Here is a 24,657-nt window from a genome sequence, read left to right as displayed (position 1 = left end):
CCAAATACAAGGTCAAGTCATATGGACATCATCAATATAAAGATCTTTTTTCCTATAGATTAGAATGAAATGTCAGTTTTTTTTTGTTTTGTTTTTGTTTTTGTTTTTGTTTTTGAGACAAAGTCTCACACTGTCACCCAGGCTGGAGTGCAGTGGCGCGATCTCAGCTCACTGCAACCTCCACCTCCCCGGTTCAAGTGATTCTCCTGCCTCAGCCTCCCAAGTAGCTGGGATTACAGGCACCCGACACCACGCCCAGCTAATTTTTTGTATTTTTAGCAGAGATGGGGTTTCACTATGTTGGCCAGGCTGATCTCAAACTCCTGACCTTGTGATTCGCCCACCTCAGCCTCCCAAAGTGCTGGGATTATAGGCATGAGCCACCACTCCCGGCCAAAGATCAGTTTTGAAGCAATTTATTTCCCTGTAGTTTCTATGGCTTATGTTTTTGGTACATTGCTTAACTCAAAAGCAGACTAACAAAAAAACTCATAGTTCTGTACCTTTATTTCATTTTGAAAGATATTGTAAGCAATAATACACCACATGATACAATGTAGAGATTGATGCTTTAGGCATCAAAAAGTTGAAAACGACAATAAAAGTATATTGGAGCAGGTTCATAACAGATGGAATATCTCTAGTAATGGTTTGTTTTGTGTCTTTTCCTGGCATTAAGAAAATGCTTTGAACTTTCATATATATATTTTTATTAGAAATGGCCTGCAGATAGTTACTAAGGCTATGATGTTGGAATGATGAGGTGGAAATCACTTCTCAAGGAACTCAAAGGTTATCTTTGGGTTTACAACAGGGTGCTTCCTGTTTCATGCCCTCTGAACTTGAAAGTTATTGGTTGCTTACTTGAAATGTTCAAACTAAATCAAACTTGAAACATTGTAAAAATGACACTGTCATTTGTCTCACATATGAAATGGAAAAAGAAGTTAATATATCTCTAAACAGTTGATGCCATTATTATTTGTAATTATGTATTTCAGAGTTGTTTGGCATCATTTGAGTTTAAACTGGGAGTGATTCTAACAGTGATAAGAATATTATAAAGGTTGCAATCACGGGGGTTTATCTAAGCATTTAACTAAGCGTATTTCTAAGTGCAGGAATCATGGGGAATTTTTTCTCTTCCAAGAATCAAAGATATTTTAAAATAATGTTAACATTTTGTCATAATAATTTCAGGTCATTTTGTCATTTTTTCATAAATAAAATGTTGGAGATAAAAAGAGAGAGGAAAGTTATCTTTCCTTAGACTCAATTTTCTTCACCCTCCTGACCCCTGTAAAGCCACCACCACCATCTTGAATTTGATACCTTTTCAGTTCATAGATTTTTATTTTCTCTTTCTCTATCTCTCTCTCTATATATCTATATCTATATATATCATAGATATATAATAGGTAGATATAGATATATATAGAGAGACACATGTGTATATATTAATGTGTGTATTTATAAACATTATTGTTTATTCAGTGTTTCTAAAATTCACATAATTGGAATCCTGCATTACGTATCTTATTGACAACTTCCATTTTTTTCTCTGTATTTTCTTTTTAAGAACTACATATGCATCTGGCTAATTTAGTTTATCTGCCAAATAGTATTTATTCCATAAGTATGTCATATGAGGGGATTTCAAAAAGTTTGTGGAAAAATGGAACTCTATTTCTCCCAATATCCAAGTACTAACCAGGCCCGACCCTGCTCCTTACAAATTGATGTGGATGGTCTGCCATTGCAAGCTTCATCTTCGTCATCATCTTGTCCCTTCTTCAAACAAGTTATCCATTTGTAAAATGATGATTTCTTTGGTGGCTTTATTCCCATAAAGTTTTTGTAAGGCATCAGTGATTTTGCCATTCTTCAAACCAAGCTTCCTGTAAATTTGATATTTATTCTTCAATTTTAGCAGAATTCATGTTGCTGTAATAAGAGCTCTTTTCTTTCTTTCTTTCTTTTTTTATTTTTTGAGACAGAGTTTTACTCTTGTTGCCCATGCTGGAGTGCAATGGCCTGATCTTGGCTCACCGAAACCTCTACCTCCTAAGTTCAAGCGATTCTCCTGCCTCAGTCTCCCAAGTAGCTGGGATTACAGGCATGTGCCATCACACCCAGCTACTTTTGTATTTTTCGTAGAGACGGGGTTTCTCCATGATGGTAAGGCTGGTCTCGAACTCCCAACCTCAGGTGATTGACCTGCCTCAGCCTCGCAAAGTGCTGGGATTATAGGCGTGAGCCACCACGCCTGGCCCACAAGAGCTCTTTTCAGACTGATATCTTACCCTCGTTAGTGTGTCAAATTAGATCATGTTCAGACATGTTATAACCAGGTAATATCAGTTTATTTGGGTGCCACAAATTTTTGAAATCTACACATAAATTTTTCATAATATGCATTTTCCATAAACTTTTTGAAGACCCCTCATGTATGATATGTAATCATATTATTATATTTGTCTATTTTTCTATTGCTGGAACACATAGGCTGGGTTTCCATTGTCTTGCTATTACAACAATGTAGGCATGAACAATCTTGTACAAGTCTCCTGGGCAAAGGTGCAGATGTTTTCCAGGAGTCTCTACACAGAAGCAATATTCCTGGGTGATTAGGTATTACATTAGGTATTACATGTACCAGGTACTATCCCACAAGTCACCTGTGTGTTTCACTAATTTAGTCTCCCTCTTACAATGTATGAGTTATTTCTGCATTTCTTCCCCAACACTTAATGTTGTCACACTTTCAAATTTTTGGACACTTTATGGTGTGTGAGGAGGTATATTTGTTTAATATTTATCCCTCAAATACTTTTAATGTGGTCACTGGCCATACTTTTTTTTTTTCTTTTTTTGGCTATACATCAGCTATTATACATGTCTGATGACCTCTCTTCTATTTGATTTTTAAATCTCTATCTTATTGATTCATTGGAGTTCATTATATATTCTGGAAAGTAAGCCTTTGTAAGTTATATGCCTTGCAAATATTTTCTCCCAGGATATGGCTTGTTTTACAACTTGGTTTCTGGTAGGAGTTTTTTAGCCACATAAGATTTTATTTTTGATGTAGCCAAATGTATGACTGGAATAGTGGGTCACACATTTCTATAGACTCTGGAACCAGAAAACCAAGGTCATAACCATGCCTCCACTACTAACTGACTGAGGAACCTCCATCTTTTTACCTTGGTTTTATTGTCTCTAAAATGGGAAAATATTACCTCTCTCAAAAGTTTTAATATGAGGATTAACTATCAATCGGTTAGACTGTTGTCTGCTGCCAAATGAGACCTATATAAATATTAGCTATTAGGATTTTTGCTTTTAATGTATTGTTTCAAAATTTCTTTCCTGGCATCACTGATGTCTTTATGTATTTAAAGGCTAAGTGTTATTTATGGTGTTGTCTTTGTCTTAAATACATGTTTTTCTCACAGTCAGTAGGTTCTGGATCTTATATTTAGGTGTATTCAAACACATATGGGCTGATCAAAATTATGTCTATAGTTGTTTTTACATTTATTTCTTCAGAGGTGATTTCTATTTCATAAAATAGCATTTCAACAGTAAAAGCAAACTTTATTTCCTGAAATTGAACATGCATTTAAGTTATAACACCTTCAAAAATGACTTTTCTATTATATTAAATTGAATTATGTAATTGAGAGAAAATTTACCACAGGTGATTCCTAGACACCTGATATGAGAATGTCTGAGAGCCAGGCATAATCTATCTTTATTGAACAAATAAGTAGTTTGTTTGCTTTTTAGAAAGCATCTACCTTAGAGCAATTTTTAAAACAAGGAATCAAATACATAAATAGGCAATTGCATACAATCTCCTAGCTAAGAGATTAAAGTGTGCACTTAAAGGAAATAAAATCCAAACCAGCTTTCTCTTGAGACTTCCATTCTCTATGATCAGTCATACTTTTAATGCATTTTAACTGTGCCAAAGAAATCAGGGAAACCATTGAAGTGATTAATGCCTTTTGTCTGCCCAAAAGGAAGTTGCCTGTGTTTTAGACAGTTTTATATTCACTTCCAATTATATTTTTTAAATTATAATAAAAAGAATTTCTTCTTTTTTCTGTTGCATCATAAAATTGAAACACATTTGAAAGAGATGAACAGAAAAATAAATATCTAATAGCATGCTGTGTAGTCTTAAACATAAAATCAACACCTGTACATAAAATCGGCACCACCTTATTTGTACTAGGGTTAACCCTGGACATTTTCTTCCAACTCTGCACTGCAGAAATTGAAGATCAAAAGCCAGAAATGCCTTAGGAATTCACCTGTTTGTATTGGTCAGTGTGACATTTATTCTTTAGGATCAAACAGCCCTCTAATTACAGAGTTTTAACACAACAATGGTTTATTTCTCACTGGTGCTCTGTGTTCTCTGTGGGTTGGCAGAGGTCTCCATTCCACATACTCAGGCATGCATCTCAACACAGGGCTTAAGAGAGAGAGAAAGCGTGAAGACCTCATGCTTATTCGTCTGTGCTTGGGCATAAAGTGGCACTTGTCACTCCCTCTCATAGGCTTTTGTGACCCCATCCATGTTCAAGGGAGCTGAGCAGAGTGTGTTCCTCAAAATACCTACAATGAGAGGAGTGCTGAACTTTACTGAGCACTGGGAATTACTTCCATTGACACCCTCACTCATATCACCTAAAATGGTGGCAACTTAAGCATGTTTCCTTGCACAAATTTTTTAAAATTATTTTTAAATTTTTTAGAGGCAGGGGTCTTACTCTGTTGCCTAGGTTGGGGTGATGAGGGACAGTGGTGCAACCTCAGCTCACCGCAGCCTCAAACTCCTGGACTCAAATAATCTTCCCATGTTGACCTCCCAATTAGCTAGAAATAGAGGCATGTGCCAACATGCCTTGCTAATTTTTAAAAAGATTTTGTAGAGATGAGGTCTTGCTATGTTGCCCAGGCTAGTTTGGAACTCCTGACCTCAAACCATCCCCCTGCTTCACCCTCCTAAATCACTGGGATTATAAACATGAGCCAGGGTTAGAGGCAAGAGGCACCATGCCTAGTCCCTCCATGACATTTGATTTTGAAAGAGTGGCTGTTACTAAAACGTCAAAAAATAATAGATGCTGGAGAGGTTGAGGAGAAAAGTGAACACTTACACACTGTTGGTGGGAATATATAAATTAGTGTAACCGTTGTAGAAAGCAGTATGATGATTCCTCAAAGAGCTAAAAGCAGAACTACCATTGAACCCAACAATCCCATTACAGAGGAATATTAATTTTTCTACCATAAAGACACACATGCACACAAATGTTCATTGCGGCACTATTTACAATAGCAAAGACATGGAATCAACCTAAATGTCCATCAATGATAGGTTGATTAAAGAAGACATGATACATATACACCATGGAATACTATGCAGCCATAAAAAAGAATGAGATCATGTCCTTTGCAGGAATATGGACGGAGCTGGAGGCCATTATCCTTAGCAAACTAATGCAGAGACAGAAAACCAAAGACTGCATGTTCTCACTTACAAGTGGGAGCTAAATGATGAGAAATGATGAACACAAAGAAGGAAACAACTGACACTGGGGTCTATTTAAGGGTGGAGGGTGGGAGGAGGTGGAGAAGCAGAAGAGATAACTATTGGGTTCTGGGCTTAATTCCTGGGTGATGAAATAATCTGTACAACAAACTCCCATGACATGAGTTTACCTATGTAACAAACCTTCACATGTATCACGGAAATAAAGGTTTTAAAAAAAGAATTTGAGTTTAGGAGTTCACACATCAGTTTAAATCCCTGCTGGGATCCTTAGGAGCTGTTTGGCCAAGTTTTTCAACATTACTACCTCTGTTATTCTCCATCTATAAAGAAGAGATTTGTGATTGTTGTGAATTAACTGGACCTTGGTATACAGGAACCACTTAGTAAATAGCTGTACTGGTGAAGGAAAGTACTAGTATAGAGATAGCAGCAAATCCTGGAGGACATAACACGAGAACTTTTTTGTTGGATCTGTTTCCTGGCACTGTCATAACAAATTACCACAACAAGGTGACTTAAAACAATAGAAATTTATTCTCTCCTGGTTTTGGAGACCAAAAGTTCAAAATCAAGGTGTCAGCAGGGCTGGGTTTCCTGCAAAGACTCCAGGGGAGTTTCCTTCCCTACCTCTTTCAAGTTCTGATGACTTCAGGCATTCCTTGACTTGTGCCTGCATCACTCCAGTCTCTGCCCCCGTTTTCACATGGCCTGCCCTTCTCCGTTTTTGTCTCTCTTCTATCTCTTAAAAGCACATCTGTGATTGGATTTAGGGCCCGCCTAGATGATCCAGGATGACCTCATCAGAAGATTATTAACTTAATTACACCTGCAAAAACACTTTTCCCAAATATGTTACCATTCACAGGTCTTAGGGTTTTGATGAGGACATATATTTTGAGAGAGGGGGGCCCTCTGTCCAACCCACTATCAATATGGAAGTGTTTTCTATCTGTGTGTTATGCCACCTTGAGAATTTGTCCAGCTTTAAAATATAGAAGAATGAAGTTGTAGGGAGCCCTGAATTAATAATGGATGATTAATGAAAATAATATCTAGTATTATTCAAAGTTAGAAGTACGCAAGGATCGTCACAGAAGCTTGTTACGCAATGCAGGCTCCCAGCCTAATCCGTAGACTTTTTCATCTTGTAGGTCTATGGTAGGGCCACAAAATACATATACTTAATAAGTGCGACAGGTGATTCTGACACAAGTAAGCATTCGGAATTACTCAGAACCCATATGCCTGAGTTCTAGTCTAGCTTCTGCAAATGACCAATGGGACTGATCTTTAAACACTAGTATTTTGGTATTCACATTCTTGAAAAGTAACGATCCATAGACTTAGAGGATTAAAATAACCAGGATAACTACTGTTCTGAGTTTTGAATTGGTGATTCTTGAATAATAAGATGGGACTACTTTATGTTAAATTCCACTTACTAAGTGAACCTGTCCCATAATTTTTTAAATGTTTTTATAATTTTTAAAATCATTTTTAAAATGATTTTGGGATTATGTTTCTATTTTAAGGGCTAAACTTTGTAGTCAGATGTTAGTATTATATAATGCCACATCTTTTTGATGCAAGAAAGAGTTGCATTGGACTGAATTTGAAATATTATCATTTCAGGTATCAATATTGTCTACAGCTCTCATCATTATGAAACCATTGTCCAGTTTCCTAGTATGGATTGACTCAGGGGCAAGATACCCTGTAACAATCACATGTCTCTTAATGGACTACTCTTGTTTGCATTTATGCCAGCCATGGCTTTTCTGAACACTGATTTATATCCAGAATTCCCTTTTTCTCTGTAAATGTATTCAGAACCCACCTCTAAGGTACAGACAAAAGGTCTACAATCCACATGCTCTTGTGAAACTAATGAGCTATTCATAGAAGCTGCTTGAACAGAGTAAAATATCATGAAATAAGTGTACAAAATCATTCTCAAAACGATGCCTTTCAGGAATTAACATGTAGATTTCTCACCAATTATTTACATATAAAAGGGGGGCATGTAGGAAGTGTTTGCATACACAATGGAAGAGTTGCTCGTATTTAGAAACTATTTATTTTGTATTTAATCCTTCAAAATAAATCTCTGTTACCTATATAGAGCCACTCTATACAGTATCTTTGGCATATGTATATGGAAAAACCTTTCCGTCTGGGTCATTTTATAAGATGTATTATTGAGACTTTTGGAAATGTGTATTTAGTTGGTGGTAAAGTGTTATAATTTTTAAATTAAACTCTTAATAATCAACTAAATGGAAATTTTAATGTGATATGGCTAAATGGAGGCAAAGATTTACTTCTTCTCTCTAATAAGAAAAGAGATAGTTATTTCCATGTTAGGCTACCTTACAAAGTCTACATGATCCTATTCTAAAATAGCTAAAATTGAGTAAAACTGCATCTATATAGACTATTGTAAAGAATGAGTCTAACAGGTTGGGCTTTGTAAAAAATGAGCTCTTCTGATAATTACTGAACAATGTCCATTTAAAACATGCTAATACTTGTGAATCAAAAGGAATATACAGCAAATGGATTAAAATTAAAACTGTATAAAAGTGGAATCCCTTTTCACAGTAAGAAATGAAAGGAAATGCCACAGAGCCACTGTTACTTAACCCTAATGTGCCTTTGTGTCTTAGATTTTAGGGTTTTCTTCTTTTCTAATCAATGCATTATATCTCTGTATTCTTTTTTTACAGTTCAGCAGAAGAGCAGTTTCATTGGCAGTCACAAGGTAACGTCTATCTTATTGATGAACACTTACACTTCTACACATATCTCTACTGATGACTTTTCTTATGAACTTTAGAATGAGACTTAGAAAAGTAATAGGAAAACATCCCGATAGTAAAAATTAGATGAAGTTGTTACGACAGCTCACAATTTATTAGAAGTTACGTCTTTCAATTCTGTAGTAACTATGGCTCTTCAAGGGTACATGAAATTGCTGACCTTGGCTTTAATGCTGGTTGACCAAAAATTACGATGGAATAGCTAATGAAAACTTCATAGAGGTAATATATTTGATTAGGATATTTTCCATGATTAAATGATAACCTAAATCTTAAAGAATAATATACCAAGTGTTTGTTCATCACTTTAAAATATTTTATTTCAGATGGTCAAAAAGATATCGAAGATGAGCTTACAACAGGTCTCGAGCTGGTGGACTCCTGTATTAGGTCACTACAGGAATCAGGAATACTTGACCCACAGGATTATTCTACAGGTGAAAGTAAGTCACCTGGCAGTTATGCTTGAAGACAGTTGAAATATAGGAGTATTATGTCATTATTTCTAGTATCATTACTGTTATGAGCCATATCAAATGAGGATTGCAGGATATTTTTATGCTTGTTTTATCCATTTCACTCCGTCTCGTCTATTCCCTTCCTACATTATCCCACCTCAGTTCACATTAGAGTATAAACTCTTTTAAGTCAGTAGTTGGCATCTAGTTTTCGCACTAATTACTGACATACTGGTGATTCTCACTGTTGTCTGATATCCTTTTCAGTATCTACAGTACTGCATTTTATGAACTCATCGTATATTTTGTAGTCAACACAATGTCTGCCTTAAAATTAACTGTCAATGTTGGCTGGGCGTGGTGCCTGGGATTATGCCTGTAATCCCAGCACTTTGGGAAACCGAAAGGTGGGCAGATCATGAGGTCAAGAGTTTGAGACCAGCGTGGCCAATATGGTGACATCCTGTCTCTATTAAAACTAAAACTACAAAAAAACTAGCCAGGTGTGGTGGAGCATGCCTGTAGTCCCTGCTACTCGAGAGGCTGAGGTAGGAGAATCACTTGAACCCAGGAGGCAGAGGTTGCACTGAGTCGAGATTGCGCCACTGCACTCCATCCTGGGCAACAGAAGGAGACTCCATGGCAAAAAAAAAAAAAAATTACCTATCAATGTTTTACTCATACACATCACTGTTGGTAGAAATCATAAAAAGCAGCAATTATATGACAAAATAGGAAAAAAAAATTGTGTACTCTTCGTATTATCTGTTTAGTACTATGCTAAGGTACTATGCAATAAATTCTTACATTTCTGTATTTAACCATCTTGCATTGCTATATTAATTCCATAGAATATTTAAAGATCACTTTCTCTCCACTTAATGACATATTTTTCAACCAGAATGGTTGCGTCTTAGGAGTTGAAATGAACCTTCTTTAAATAAATCATAAAATTCTTTTTACTTATCTTAATAAAATTCCACAAAAGGCTAAAAATTTCATCATTAAAATAGGTGTTATCCTGGTAATACATCAAAAACCAGTGAAGCATTGTATTCCTTAATTTAAAAAATAAAATTTCCTCCAATACCCACTAAGCTTTGTCATGCAAAAGGAAGACATAAGGATAAGATGACAAACTGATCTTGAAAACCATTTAATTTACAGATTAGCTCATTTTCTCTATAATCTTTGTAATACCATTACTCTTAGGATAACATTGTTGTGCATACACAGATTTATTTATACCCGTATGCATCCTCTTAATACAATTCGTAAGAAAAAGATTGGTTGGTATTATCCTTTTTCTCTGTATTTTGTATTGAAAAATGTGTAGTGACCTCTTTTCACTCAGTGTTGTAGGGACAGCTCTAGTTAGAACACATTTAATGAATATTTGAAACACATGCACTCATCTTAGTAGCGAGTAAGGAGAGCAGCAACAGAATTGTTTGCCTTGTTGGGGAAGGGGGAGATGATAGTGGAAATCTCATTTTTTACATAAAAATATATTTGATTATGAGTTTAGGAGGAGTAACATTTAATAGATGGAAAGTACAGAAAATAAAGTAATGAATGAGTTAAATAAAAAGTAAACAAATTAAAATAGAAGGGATAATTTAGGTATATCAATCTAATGCTGCATGTAAGCATTCTAAATTCTCCTCTGAAAAGAATTAAAGTTCAAATTTGCAGTAAACAAAGATAAAGTAGTTATGAGTTATTCATAACATTTAATGAAATAAGTGTTGAAATTAAAGGAATAGTCAAAGTATTGCCGGCAAATATAACCAGTGCAAAGAGTGGGATTGGAAGAGTCACGTGAGATAAATTGGAATTTAGTACAGAATCACTTAGCAGGGCCAAAGATGGGAGTTATATACTGAGCTGTCTTAACTTATAAAGATGTGTTAAACTCGTACTCAAATCTAAAGAACATGTGTGCACCAAACAGCACAGTGTGTGAATATTAAAACAAATATTACTAAAAATAAAAGAAATTAATTAAAAATATTATTGTGAACATTTGAATGCACGTCTCATGAATCAGACAGAATGCTAGAAGGCAAAGCCACAAAATGTTGAAATAACAAATTAAGAAAATCATGGATTAAATAAATTTTAGAGGTTTTATTTATTGCATGATAGTATATGTTTGTTACATATGTCCAAGGAAAATGTATAAAAATTGACCAGCTACTGGAAGATAAAGGCAATTATAAAAGTTAAGAAGTATGGAGGGCCGTATTCTTGGATAAAAATCTACCAACATTAAAAGTAAATAATAAAACTGTAAGCAGAATGAAATAGTATTAAAACTAAGAAAAATGCTTCTGGATATTTACTGTATCAAATGGAAATAATAAAGAAAATTGCATAGTATTTACCAAGCAAATAAACCAGGAACATTTTTTAGTGAAAACAGAAGTGTGGGGAAAAAAACACATTCAGAGGACATCTTAACTTCATTATTAAAAATAGAAAACAAAATAATGTTGTACTTATTTGGGGAAAACCTTAACAGAGCTAAATAAATAGCAAGAAACTAGTAAGATGGACATGATAAAAGTAATGCAGAGATTAAGTAATATAAAGTAAAATAGTCAAAGATCAATGTCAGAAGAGATAGAGCAGATAGATGATTTTTTTTCTGTAAGTCAAATAATAGCACTGAGCTCTCTTAGTTGAGAAACTTACACACAAGGAAAATGGAAAGAAAATGTTTTAGCTTTCACTTTAGTTGGCCTGCAATATGTATTCAAAAATTACCTACAAATGGTTTATAATAGGGAAATTAAATGCTCCAATATGGTCTTTCCAAATATATTTGGTAACCACCAAATATTTATTTTTCAGAAAGATTAGTCAGTTTATATTGTCATGTACTGAATTATCTTATTGAAGACTCTTAGGGTTTTAGTTGATAATTTCTTTTGAAAGCTCCTGTATCCTGCTTTGAAGAAAGGAAAAGAAACAAAACAAAAAAGCAGGTGAAAAAAGTATCATTCAAAAGTTGTATGCCAAAGGATTCTGAACCGTAGTCACATAAAGAATATTATTATTCTTAAGAACCATTTGCCCTTAACATCTTCTGAGTCACCTTGAAACTGAAGTAACTGAGTAAAATTTAGGAAAATCATTTTAACATATTAGGTAGCTAACTATCATTTTGGGGATGAGTATTGCTAATTTTAAGTGTTCAGAGGATCATAGAATAAAAATCTACTTGCTCTATGTTTATCTGTATTAGTGAGGTTCCAGATGAGATATAGATTCTATTCAAAAGAGTTTAACTGAACAGAATTTAATTCAGGGACTATTTATGAAGAGGTGGGCAAGATTAAGGGAACAAAGAGTGCATGTTGTGGTATTCAGTCAGTAGAAGACAGACGCCCTTACCACCCTTAGACCCTAAGGGAAATCGAGGAACTAGCCCCGGCAGAGTCTGGCAGCAAGGAGGGAATCAATGACATAATCTCTTTTTCCTCCTGCCTCCGATCTCCTTCTCCTGCCTCCCATTGGCCAAACCCAACCAGAAGCCAAGCTGCAAGACATCCTTGTCTATGCGGAGGACTAGCGGAGAATGAGTGTACGGCACTTGGCAGCACAGCATCCTCCTCGATAGTGGAACGACCGTATACCGTATTTATCTCTCCCATATAGAAACATAGCAAATAGATATGCAGTGGCACATTGACAGATTTCATCTAATTAGGAAAAGCCCATCAGATTCTGGCAGTCAGTGATTATTCAATCAATGGATTCATTAGCTATGAACCAGCTAATGCTAAATTGGACCTGGCACCCTGCCCTTGAGAACCAGTCTCTTAATCCTCACTCAAAAGGGACTAAAACAAGGCTAAATACTGTCTAAACTCAGTCTGGAAAAGTTCTAAAATGGAAAGCAGTCTCACCCCATAAGCGCATAGTTCTTAATTTGTTTTATTTAAAGCTTTTTGCTATTTGTCTTTCAAAGGTCTGATTAAAATAAAATCTGAATCATAGTATGCATCTTCTTGACCTCAAGGCAAGCAGTAACTGCTCTGCTATGCTGATTTTATTGGGTCATACAGTTACCAATGTTTTCCAACACTTTGTATTTTCAACAGTGCTATCTGAAACACGTGGTAAACTGTGTGCACAACCTTTGCCACCCTGCCTCTTTTTTGTGACTATTGGCTGTATAATTTCAATTTTAACAAATAAGTGTCTCTGAGTCACTAGGAGAATTGCTTCAGAGATTGCTGTTGCTTCAGTGGAACAAAACAAAACAACAAAAAATAATTTACCAACAGAAGCTTGGGGCCATTAGCTTTCTACATAATGAATAATGTGACTTGAATTGCCTAGGACCAAGTACTTAATTTAATCTATGCATCCTGTTAGATACAAACTCGGAAATAAGGGTGATTATATCTTAGCTAGTAATTCACAAAAATCTTGTCAGTCAAAATAAGAAATAGAAAGGACAGCCTGGAAAAAAATAACTTATATGTTTAACCACAGATTGTTAATTTGTTTAAGTATTGTGTTTTGCAACAGTAATTATTTTTTCTGTAGCATATTAGTGAATTGAAGTTCTGTCATATTTTAGAAAATTCCATTATTCAGTAGGAAGAAAATCTTCAGAGCTAATATATTCTGAGTGTTATGGTTAAAAGGTACATGTTATTCTAAGTTTTCAAATCTGAATATATTTTTAAAACTCAGGAATCAATCATATATGTTACCATTCTAAGCAGGTGGAATTAAAATACAGTAACCATATATAGTTTAACAGAGGTGAATATATTATTCAATGTTGACTTACAGTCTTATCATTTTATTTTAATTACTGTGAATATACTTAATTCACAAGAGAAGTTTGAGAGATCAGGTTATTTAAAGGCTACAAAACCTAATTCCCTATGTTCTCATGTAATAATAATAATCAAGGTGAGAGGCATCCTTGTGAAGTGAATGTTTTCATAATTCCTGTAAGCATGACACCAAAAGATGCAGACGACGTCTTAGGAGAGTAAATTTTTCATGAAAATTATAATAACCAAAATGATAAAGCCATTCATCAAATTGGCTGGAGAAATGAAAGTCATGGTCAGTGAAAAGGGGCTGTTTTCTGTGTTTTGCTTTCTATTATAGTGGAAACCAGGTCCTCCGATAGACCCAACAGGATAGAAAACCTCCCTCGCCCCAGAGGTGCCCAAGGACTGTCACCCGGCCTTGGAGACCCCACAGCCTGAAAATGTGTCTATTTGAGTCAGTTGAGCTATCCTAATTGTTCATTCCCGATGAAATCACTTTATCATATACTCTTTGGTCCAGGCTTGTTTGTTTGCTTATTTCTTTATTTTTGAGACAGAGTTTTGCTTTTGTTGCCCAGGCTGGAGTGCAATGGTGCAATCTCAGCTCACTGGAACCTCTGCCTCCTAGGTTCAAGCGATTCTCCTGCCTCAGCCTCCCAAGTAGCTGGGATTACAGGCGTGCCCCACTACACCTGGCTAATTTTTGTATTTTTAGTAGAGATGGAGTTTCACCATGTTAGTCAGGCTGGTGTTGAGCTCCTGAACTCCGGTGATCTGCACGCCTCGGCCTCCCAAAGTGCTGGGAGGTACAAGTTTTTAAAATACAAACAAGACTGTTCTTTCCAGAGGTTTGTCATGGTGTCCAGGTCTAAAGTTGGCTGGTCCTACCATTCCTTTTGAAATTCACTTACACTCACTTTCCCCCCTACCTTGGGTGTATGAAAGTAATGGGAGGTTAGCAGTGGCAAAAATGGAAGGTGAGGGCAAAAGCTGAGGGAAAACACATAGGTGGCCCACAGGAAATAATAAAATCCTTCAGGAAGCTGTAACTATCCTCCCTTCCAGAAAGCATTTCTATCTGTTTCTCAGCTGGTGTTTAATTTCTTTTTCTTTTTCTTTTTCTTTTTTTTTTGAGACGGAGTCTTGCTCTGTCACCCAGGCTCACTGCGAGCTCGGCTTCCCGGGTTCACGCCATTCTCCTGCCTCAGCCTCCTGAGTAGCTGGGACTACAGGCGCCCGCCACCATGCCTGGCTAATTTCTTTTTGTATTTTTAGTAGAGACGGGGTTTCACCGTGTTAGCCAGAATGGTCTTGATCTCCTGACCTCATGATCCGCCCGCCTCGGCCTCCCAAACTGCTGGGATTACAGGCTTGAGCCATCGCGCCCGGCCTTTATTTTTATTTTATTTTTTTTTTTTGGACGGGGAGTCCTGCTCTGTTACCAGGCTGGAGTGCAGTAGTGCAATCTCATCTCACTGCAACCTCTGTCTCCTGGGTTCAAGTGATTCTCCTGCCTCAGCCTCCTGAGTGGCTGGAATTACAGGCATGAGCCACCGTGCCCGGCCTAATTTCTTTTTGTTAGATTTCCTTCTACCATGTAGATGTTTCAGAAGCATGTTATACCTTCTCTAACAAGGTCACCAGCTGAGAGGAAAACCTAAGAATTTAAGGAATAGGCAAAGGCATCAAGTAAGAAGAGCTCTTTAACCATATACTTAATAAGAGAAAACAATGCAGATTTCTCATTAAAGACCCCATTCACACTTGAGTTATCAGGATCTTCTGGGATCAAGCACAATGTGTGTAGAACCTGGTGGGAATTTCCTGGTCTTGAAATTATCAAGGCGCATTGTAGATTCCCAAAACACAAATTTGAAGATTAGATGAAAGCTACGGGAAGTGAGGACAGTTTCAGAGCTGCCATCGGTATGAGAAAAAGCAAAGAGGCTGCCAGCCCCAGTGAGAAAGCCTTAGAATAAGCCTTAGAATAAGCAGTGGAAGGAGAGAACTCGCCTGGTAACACATTATGAAAATGTATTGAGGGATTCCCCCAAAAGTTGAAACATTTGAGTACTGGCCAGGCACAGTGGTTCATGCCTGCAATCCCAGCACTTTGGGAGGCCAAGGTGGGCAGATCACTTGAGGTCAGTAGTTCGAGACCAGCCTGGCCAACATGGCGAAACCCTGTCTCTACAGAAAATTAGCCGGGCATGGTGGGGCATGCATGTAATCCCAGCTACTTGGGAGGCTGAGGCAGGAGAATCGCTTGAACCTGGGAAGTGGAGGTTGCAGTGAGCCGAGATTGCCTCACTGCACTCCAGCTCGGGCAATAGAGCCAGACTCTGTCTAAAAAAAAAAAAAAGAAGAAGAAAGAGAAAAATGAATACTGATACTGATCAAACACTAAGGCACTTGAATAGTAACTGATGCACCCAACTCTTAATGTACTGGGTTTTTATTATATCACTGTAGGCACAGGTGGATGTTCCAGTCATTTATTTTGTTAAATGTATATATTAACCACTTATTAATGGCAGGAACAAAGGGCCTCTGTCCTTGTGGCATTTACATTCTAGTCAGAAAACGCCAAAATCAACCTTTTCAATACTGAAGGGCCAGATCAATAATGGCTTTGCGGAAGGACAAAGCCAGGTCAACAGTGGAGTAGAGCACCTTTTCTCAAAGTATACTTGGGAATTCCAGGGTCTTCGTGGCCCCTGTTGGGGACTTTTAAAGTCAAAACGTTTTCATAATAATACTAAGAGATACTTGCTTTCCCATGCTTTTTCTCACACAAATGTTGTTGAAGATTTCCAGAGACTACGTGGCATGTAACAATGTCATGTCCCTGACAGGTCTGGGAATGTGTGCTGCGTATTCTTCTGTTGGAAACATTTTGAGTCACTAGCATCATATATAACCCAGATAAAATAAAGTTCTTTGGAGTCCTCTGTAATTTTGAGGGTTAAGAGACCAAGGGTTTTGAGAACCACTAGAATAAAGAATGATAGAAGGCCAGGAAATCCTCTATTGTGAGAAGACATTGAATCAGAGACCTGAAAGAAATCCACCAGCAAGGCATGCAGATCACGGGGGGAAATGTGTGATGTGTGGGAAATCAAAGACTGATTCTTTAAACTCCTGTGTTCCCATTCACAAACCGCAGTGTTTTCTGAGTTTCACTTTTTCATTTTATTTTCTTCAAAACCGATTTCTATTAATGTTTTATTTCTTTTCACAAGTATTGATAGTGAGAAATACGAATATATCAGATTCTCTTTAGACGATTTATGAAGAAATATATAATGTTTTTCTTCTCTATGTGCTACATTAATTTTTAATGGCAAATAATCTAAAGACAAAACTTGGTAAGGTATAGTAGGGAATTGGAGTGAGTGACGAAAAGTACACTTCTGTGATTACAATATCATGTGCAATCCCACTCATGATAAAATTCTTTGGGTATACATTCCAAACTAAAGTTTTATATTTGAGAGTTATTTTTATGATAAATGTCAGTTTGCTCATGTCTTCCATTTTACACCATTGTAAAGAAATCGAGTGACCTTGCAGCCATAAAAAAGAATGAGTTCATGTCCTTTGCATGGATGAAGCTGGAAACCATCATTCTCAGCAAACTAACACAGGAACAGAAAACCAAACACTGCATGTTCTCACTCATAAGTGGGAGTTGAACATTGAGAGCACATGGACACAGGGAGGGGAACATCACACACTGGGGCCCGTTGGAGGCTGGGAGGGAATGGGAGGGAGAACATCAGGACAAATACCTAAAGCATGCAGGGCTTAAAATCTAGATGACAGGTTGATGGGTGCAGCAAACCACCATGGCACATGTATACCTGTGTAACAAACCTGCACATTCTGCACATGTATCCCAGTAAAATAAAATTTTAAAAAAAGGAAAAGAAGGTGAGTGACTTACTGTCACCAACCCGATACGTATCCATCCACAGTAGTCAAACTTGGAAAAGCATACTAATTAAGCCAAGGACATTGGTTAAGTCTAAATCAGTTTAAAGACTGAATGGGTACTTCTAGATTCCTAGGATCATTAACGTTTTCATTTTCACATAAAGCATTACACATTGAAAGCAACTGACCAGACGAAATAGATGTTCTGGAGACAGAGGCTTAGGAATGAAATTTAAAAACATACCTGCCCATAGAACAACTGCATCAACTCTGAAGCTTTCTTGCATAACGAGCCCCTTGGGCTTTTTCTCTCAGTTGATTTTTGGAATGGTAGATGCGCTGAACCACTATTTTTAGGGGACCTCCTCAGAGAAACTCCTCCAAATGAGCTTTATAAGTTACTAATGAAGATCAGGAAAAAACAACCACTTTATCACCAGTAGCTACCTCTTACTCTAAGTACGTTTGTAAATGGGCAGGTTCTTCCGGAACCCATAAAGGCGAAACTGCTGCTACAAATGAAATCATTAGTAGTGAAATTTAAACAGAATATTTTTACTCTGCAGAGTTAAGTCTGATCAAAGTGCTTTGAACCTATTTAAATCAGTTCAGTAATTTTAGAAATAATCAACAATTTTTCTCATTGATTTTGTAATCTCCAATAACCCTTTTGTGTATAAATTCTACCTTCTGTTTCCTTTATTCTTACTTAATATTTTCTATTAAAATATCAGGAGGTGACTTTTAAGCAGAAGTTTAAGTTGGAGAATGAGTTTTGAGGTTGATGGAAAAAAGAATTTCAGACTGAGGAAACAGAGAACTGTCTCTAAGTGCCAAAAGATTATAGCTTCTCATCTATTTGCTCTGATATTAGTTTTGTTGTTGTTGCTGTTTTATTGCATACAGGCCATTTTAATGAACTGTGCCATGTATGTCTTGTTTGTAAGATGAAAGCTTGCAGGTTGTTGAAAGAAAACATAAATGATGTGTGGGACAGTCCTGCAATAAGATTTTCAAGACCAAAAAAATCCCATGGAAGGTTTTATTATTATCAGATCATGTGGCTATGCAATTAGATAATCAGATAAGAATAACTGATATTTGTATAGCAGTTAAAATTTTTCCAAGCACTTGCACATCCATTATCTGCTTAGGTGTTCAAATTTGGAAAGATTAAAATTTGTCGTGACAGAATCCTGAAGTGTGTTTAAGAACACACATTCTGAACCCAATCTGCTATTTTGTTTTAACCCCAGGCCCACCAGTAACTGTGAGGGCTCAGTTAATGGATCCCTCAGTTCCCTCGACATCAGTAGGAATGGTTGTACCTTCCTTGTTTAGATGTCATTAAAATTCAATGGGACAGTCCTTGGAGCTTCCTAAATACTCAAAAAAGGTTAACTGGTCATTACTGTCACTGTCATCATCATCTTTGTCATCATCATCTGTGGTCAAATAAATATTAAGATGGGCTAGGGCCCAGGTCTGTGGACGTCCAGTCCTGGAATTTTTTCAACACACATTCACATACTCCATTAGTGTGGTTGTGACTTATAGAATAACTCGGGAATGCCACATTGTAGACCTCTGGCCTCTTCTGTATTATTACAAAGTATATTCTTTAATTGAAGGTCTACTGTATTCTGAAGCAGATGTTCAGCTAAAGCAGGCCAATATTAGCAATTCCACATAAAGTCTCTTTAACACTATGCAAACAGAACAAGTGCACATAATCATGGAAACTCTAAAATACTCAGTTAATCTGATCAGAAGAAGCTGGCCATATTGTGTCTGTGTTATATATGTCTGTGTTGATATGACCTGTAAGTGGGTCTGAGTTTTTAATGCAGAAAAGTAACATTTCAACCTCTATATCTTCTGAGATTGATTTTGTCCCACAAGTAGTGGACAGCGAGTTTCCTGTAGCCAGCACCTGGAATCTGTAAGCAGCAATTCACTGGCGAAGCAACAAAATCTGAGGCATGAAGCTTTCTCCTGGAAACAAGTGGATTTCTGTTTACACAGGACTTTTTCAACCTTAAACTGCTGATATGTATATATGACTTAAAGAAACAGTGCTTTGATGTTAAACAACAGCAACTTTTGGACTTGGAGACAGAAAATAAAGATCCAAGCCTCTTCATGTTACCATATGGGTGACGCTGGCTAACAATTTAACCTCTCTCTGCCTCTGCTTGTACTTCTAGGACAAAAATGAAGATCATGCAGTTTTTTTTTTTTCCACAAGTTGCTGTGTAGTCTCTAACCAATTCATACATGTGAAAACATATTGAGACATTGGTGTTACACTAAATATCCTTGCTTCATATATCTTCTTAGAGTTAATGGGATCAACTTTGTAGTTCCCTTGGAATTTCTTCTCTCTATCCAGTTAAGACTAGTGGATTTTGTTCAGAACAAAGACAGAAAACTGTCTTAAGCATTATCAGTTTATCAGGAAATGGTTTCACCTTCTCTTTCTGGCTCACGGGGTGATTCATTTTGGGAAAACCCTTGGGCTCAGTTCTGAGGACTGTTCCATCACGGAGAAGGGTCAGAATGGTCAAAGAAGCCACTGTGACCCCTCAGGTCAGTGTCTTGAAGGCAAACGGGAGCATGGCTTCCACTCTCTGTGGCCAAGAAGGACATGATGATCCACTGCCGCCCACCGTTCATATGTCTTCTGGAAATCATTGCATTAAAGATGCAATTTTTGAAGCAGATGTTCTGCTAAAGCATGCAATTTAATGTATTGCATTAAAGATGCAATTTCCCTGGGTGAAATGTTAGGGCCCAGCTTCTTTCTCTTCCTCTACCATTTCTTTCCATATTACCTGTGTCCTTCAGGTCATAGATTCCATAGGTTCAGGACCACAGCCTCATTTTACCTCTAGCCCAAGCAAGGCTTGATATAAAGTCAAAAGTTCCAGAGAAAAAAAAGTCATAATTTGAAGCCCAAAACTATAAGTGCTTTTTAAATCCTCAGCAAATTTGTATTTTCTACCTCATTGCACAGTAATATTAATAAAGCTAATCGAAAGTTAGTTACATTTAAATTGTACTTTCATTATAAAGTAATTAAGAATTGTCCTAAAATTTTCACCAGTTTCGTATATTCATATGTCTGTGCTCTCCAAAATTGGAATGAATAAATGAGACTGACTTAAAACCTAGTGAGCAGTGGAAAAACATCATTCTAAATGCGTACACAGTCTTGGCTATTGTCTTGACTGTTCTGTCCTTGCCAGGTGATATGTCAGTGTTGTAATATTCTGATACATTGCTCATTGTTGCAATTACTTTTGTCAGAGTACATCTAGGTTTCAGTGCTTGAGATGTATGAATACAGTAATGAGATAGAAAATCCTGGTTAGTTTTCATTGAGTACTGATCAAATACACAACTGATTCTATAAAAGATGAATAGATTTCATTATTCTATCATATATATTCTGGGAGCAAGTAAACCATATTTTTAATTGAAATTCTTTTGAAAAGGGACTTTACATTGTCATTAGAAGATCCTGTATAGACAGCGTTTGTAGGTTTCTGGAGATAATTGTATGAGTCTATTCAGAATATACAAAGTTATCTAACTTGCTAACTACATATTCAAAAAAGTTCGTAAGAGCAATTCCCGCATTTTCTTTGAAGGACAAATAATAAGGAATGCAACTATCTGTTTTAAGATAATGCTAAACTACTTCCATGAAATTAAATATTTTGTTTATGTGTTTATTTTATTTACTTCATTCTTTTAATATTTCCAAAGGTCTGTGCGCTGTCGTATCTGCTGTAACCTTCTTTTAACTTTAGGATGCATTACTATCTCAAGGGGGAGGAGAGTATAGCCAGTGCAAACCATTATGCCCAGGTAGACTGTACAAAAAAGAAACAGCCAAGAAAGGCTCAGCGGGCAGCCCCCCATTGTCAGATAGAATGGTGACCACCCAGCTGAAAGGGCCTTTGCTTTTCCACCATAGCTCACTCCCACCATTAAGATGTGACCTTCGGAGGGACCAAGGGTAAAGCCCTTAGCCACAGTTGTCACTGCCTTCCCAGTGCCCACCTCCTTCTCCTCCGCTTTACGGTTAGTCTCCACTTGCCCGGCCTCCAGAGGCTCTCCCATATCTCAGCCTGCCTGTCACTTGGACCTCAGACATTATTCTTTGACTCCGCTGGGCCTGGCAGCTTCCATAGCAGTGATGGGGACCATATGTTACTGGCACCCAGAATCAAACTCTAAATGCATCTCCCCTCAGAGACTTCCTTATATTCAGTGATTTAATACCATTAGGATGGAATAAATGATTTTTTTTCCAGGCTATTGGAAATGTTACCATCTGGTACATACTGTTTTCTCAGGACTGGTTTTCTTAAAGTAAAAGTAAAAGGATTGCAATTGTACTTTTGTTATACTCTTCATGATGAAGTTGTGGGTGGATGAAAACACTTTTATTTTCTTGCTTACCTTTTTTCCAGAAACTGCATAGATTCCAAAATAACTGTACTAGTTAATTAGCATTATTCATTATAAAATATTGATGAAATTTTATCTTCATGTTGTTTCAAATGCTGATGAAAAAATATCTTGATGTTGTTTCAAAGTTCTGTCAGAAAATCAGAGGGATTGGGAAGGCTTTAAGTGCCAAAGATTTTATGAACCAATGTTATTTAAAAGAGGATGCATTATTTTTATGAAAGGTGATCCACATCATGTCTCACTCAAAATATAAAGTCATGTTCCATTCTTAAAAAGAAAAAAATAAGGAACTTGTAATCTGCTCATACTTATCAGAAGTGATACTATTGTCTAAAACAGCCAAAGAGGGGGATCAAGAATGATTTAATGGTTATGCTATAGTCTAGATGTGTATTATTACATTCGAATATGTGACTTTGTACTATGGTGCAAAGAAACAGGAGAAAACTTGTTTTGCCAAGTTTTTGCCACTAATACACTCTTCTTACCCCAGCCACTCTCAAACACACACAATAGAAAACAGCAAGCACATTTACTCTCCTCCATAGTTATTTGATCCCCAAAGAGAGTGTTAAATTTGTTCAAAGAAAATTTGCTGAAAAGAAAATGGGAAAATGCAAGGATCTCATCCAAATAGAATATAAGAAAACAAAACACAATTTCATATGCAATGTTTAATTAAATAAGACCAGAAACTGATTCTTCATCCCTTGTAATATCAGCTATATTTGTGGCACGAATTTGGACACTGTATGTTCTCTTTGTTCTCCTACTGTGCACTGCTGTGATGGTAAAGGTAACCAATCATCAGGGATTATGTGAGGCGACGGTGAATTCCACATTGTACAAAGAGCTATTAATATTTTAAACACTGTCTACCCTTCAGGCACTGAGGTATTATATCACTATTTATACAATAGAATTTGTCAGTGATTGGAAGGTTTCGAGTGTTTTAGCATCTCAATCATTAAGTAGGAGATATAATTATATCAGCGAAATTAACAGGTACCGAAAAGTAGAGTTTTACATTATTTCATGATATTGTCTGATCCCAAAATAACTACTTGATTAACTGATTTGTCTCATAAGAAATGTCTCTATGTAGGTCAGGATGAGATCATTTGAAAAATCTACTCCTTTGAGAACTTTTAAACCACCACCAAAAAAAAAAAAAAAAAAAAAAAAAAAAAAAAAAAAAATCTCATTTGAGAGCTGGAGTCAAATTATATGGTCATTTTAGTTCTCAGAATTTTAAGCGTGGATGGCTGGAATCATGTGCATGTGATAATTCTAGGCTACTCTCAATAAATAATACATGTCATTTCTGCTTCACTGAGACTGTCACTGACTGTTCTAAATGACTTTCAATGCAGGGCCCAGCCTGCTCTCCCAGAGTGCACTTCAGCTCAATTCCAAACCTGAAGGGTCTTTCCAGTATCCGGCCAGCTACCATAGCAACCAGACCCTGGCCCTGGGGGAAAGCACCCCTTCACAGCTCCCGGCCCGAGGCACACAAGCCCGAGCTGCGGGCCAGAGCTTCAGCCAGGTAGGTACCCGGTGCTGTTTGGTGTCAGTGGACTCCAAGGGGACAGGTGGGGAACGGGCATGCAGTGGATGTGGAGGCCCAGCCTGCCTTTTTGTCTGTGTGTTCCTCAACTTGAGGGAAATGCCCTTTGGTGCTGTGAATGAAGGAAAGAAATAATAAAGTACAATTATAGAGTAATGCTAAGTTACAAACATTTTCTTTAGAAATATCTATGTGTTGTTCAGCTGTACCTGTCTTATATGTGTTTCCCTGTGTGACTATGTCAGTGTCCATCTAGTTAGTCCCTCTATGTCTATATGTGATATCAATTGATACACATTCTGAGTTTGTGAGTGTACTCGGAAAAAAATAGAGTATTGTGTCTCCTAAAAAAAAGCATGGGATTCCTCTTTGGGTTTTTGATATAAATATAAAGAAATATACTATAAATGTGTAATCAGGTAAACAGAACTGTTTGGAAAATAATTGTGATGAGTTTAGGCATAGCTACATTTTGTGAAGTCGGATTTTTAAATGTGCTCTCAATTGTTTCTTTAAGGCATGTGCTTGATCTTACAGTTTCACTGCACAAATACATTAGCTGCAGTTAAAACCAACTCTTGGTAAAAAGAAGCCGCTACCTATCTGGAAATAATTTTTTTTCAAGAAAGATGTAAATGGTGTTATATAGAAGAGAGGAGAGAGAGCATGCTAATATTTTAGTTTTTAAAATTTTGAGATACCCACCAGAGTATAATTTTGATCATCCCACCAGAGTTGATTTATTGGAAGGCTATCTTGTTTTAAGCTTATTTTCAACAACATAAGCTCTTTTAACTTCTGTGCTTTTGCTTCTGAAGAACTGAAAGCCCCACACCGTTTTCAGCTGACAAAGTTAGTTTCAGCCCTTTTGCATTTATTGGGCACTGTCTCTTCTAGGAACCCTTCCTCTGAAATGCTCATTATGCACCACTGGCTCTGTGACCCCTAAACCCATCTCTTTTACCAATTTATTGATGTTATCCATCTGTGCATTTCACTAACTAAACTGAAAGCTACTTGA

General features: G+C 36.8%; 1 protein-coding gene across 9 annotated transcripts in view; it reads left to right on the top strand.

Annotated features, from left to right (window-relative positions):
- CTNND2 (catenin delta 2) overlaps nucleotides 1-24,657 on the top strand; it is a 931,128-nt gene that overhangs the window by 487,474 nt on the left and 418,997 nt on the right. For all 9 annotated transcript variants that reach the window (XM_065546099.2, XM_045394725.3, XM_045394719.3 and 6 more), the window contains 3 exons: nucleotides 8,299-8,333; nucleotides 8,718-8,834; nucleotides 23,443-23,615. In XM_065546099.2, coding sequence (XP_065402171.1) covers nucleotides 8,299-8,333; nucleotides 8,718-8,834; nucleotides 23,443-23,615 — 325 coding nt within the window. The remainder of the gene's footprint in view (nucleotides 1-8,298; nucleotides 8,334-8,717; nucleotides 8,835-23,442; nucleotides 23,616-24,657) is intronic.

The sequence above is a fragment of the Macaca fascicularis genome, chromosome 6, assembly GCF_037993035.2.
Source record: "Macaca fascicularis isolate 582-1 chromosome 6, T2T-MFA8v1.1".
Lineage (NCBI taxonomy): Eukaryota > Metazoa > Chordata > Mammalia > Primates > Cercopithecidae > Macaca > Macaca fascicularis.
The sequence above is the reverse complement of the archived record's forward strand: the minus strand, read 5'-3'. Positions and strand labels throughout refer to the sequence as shown.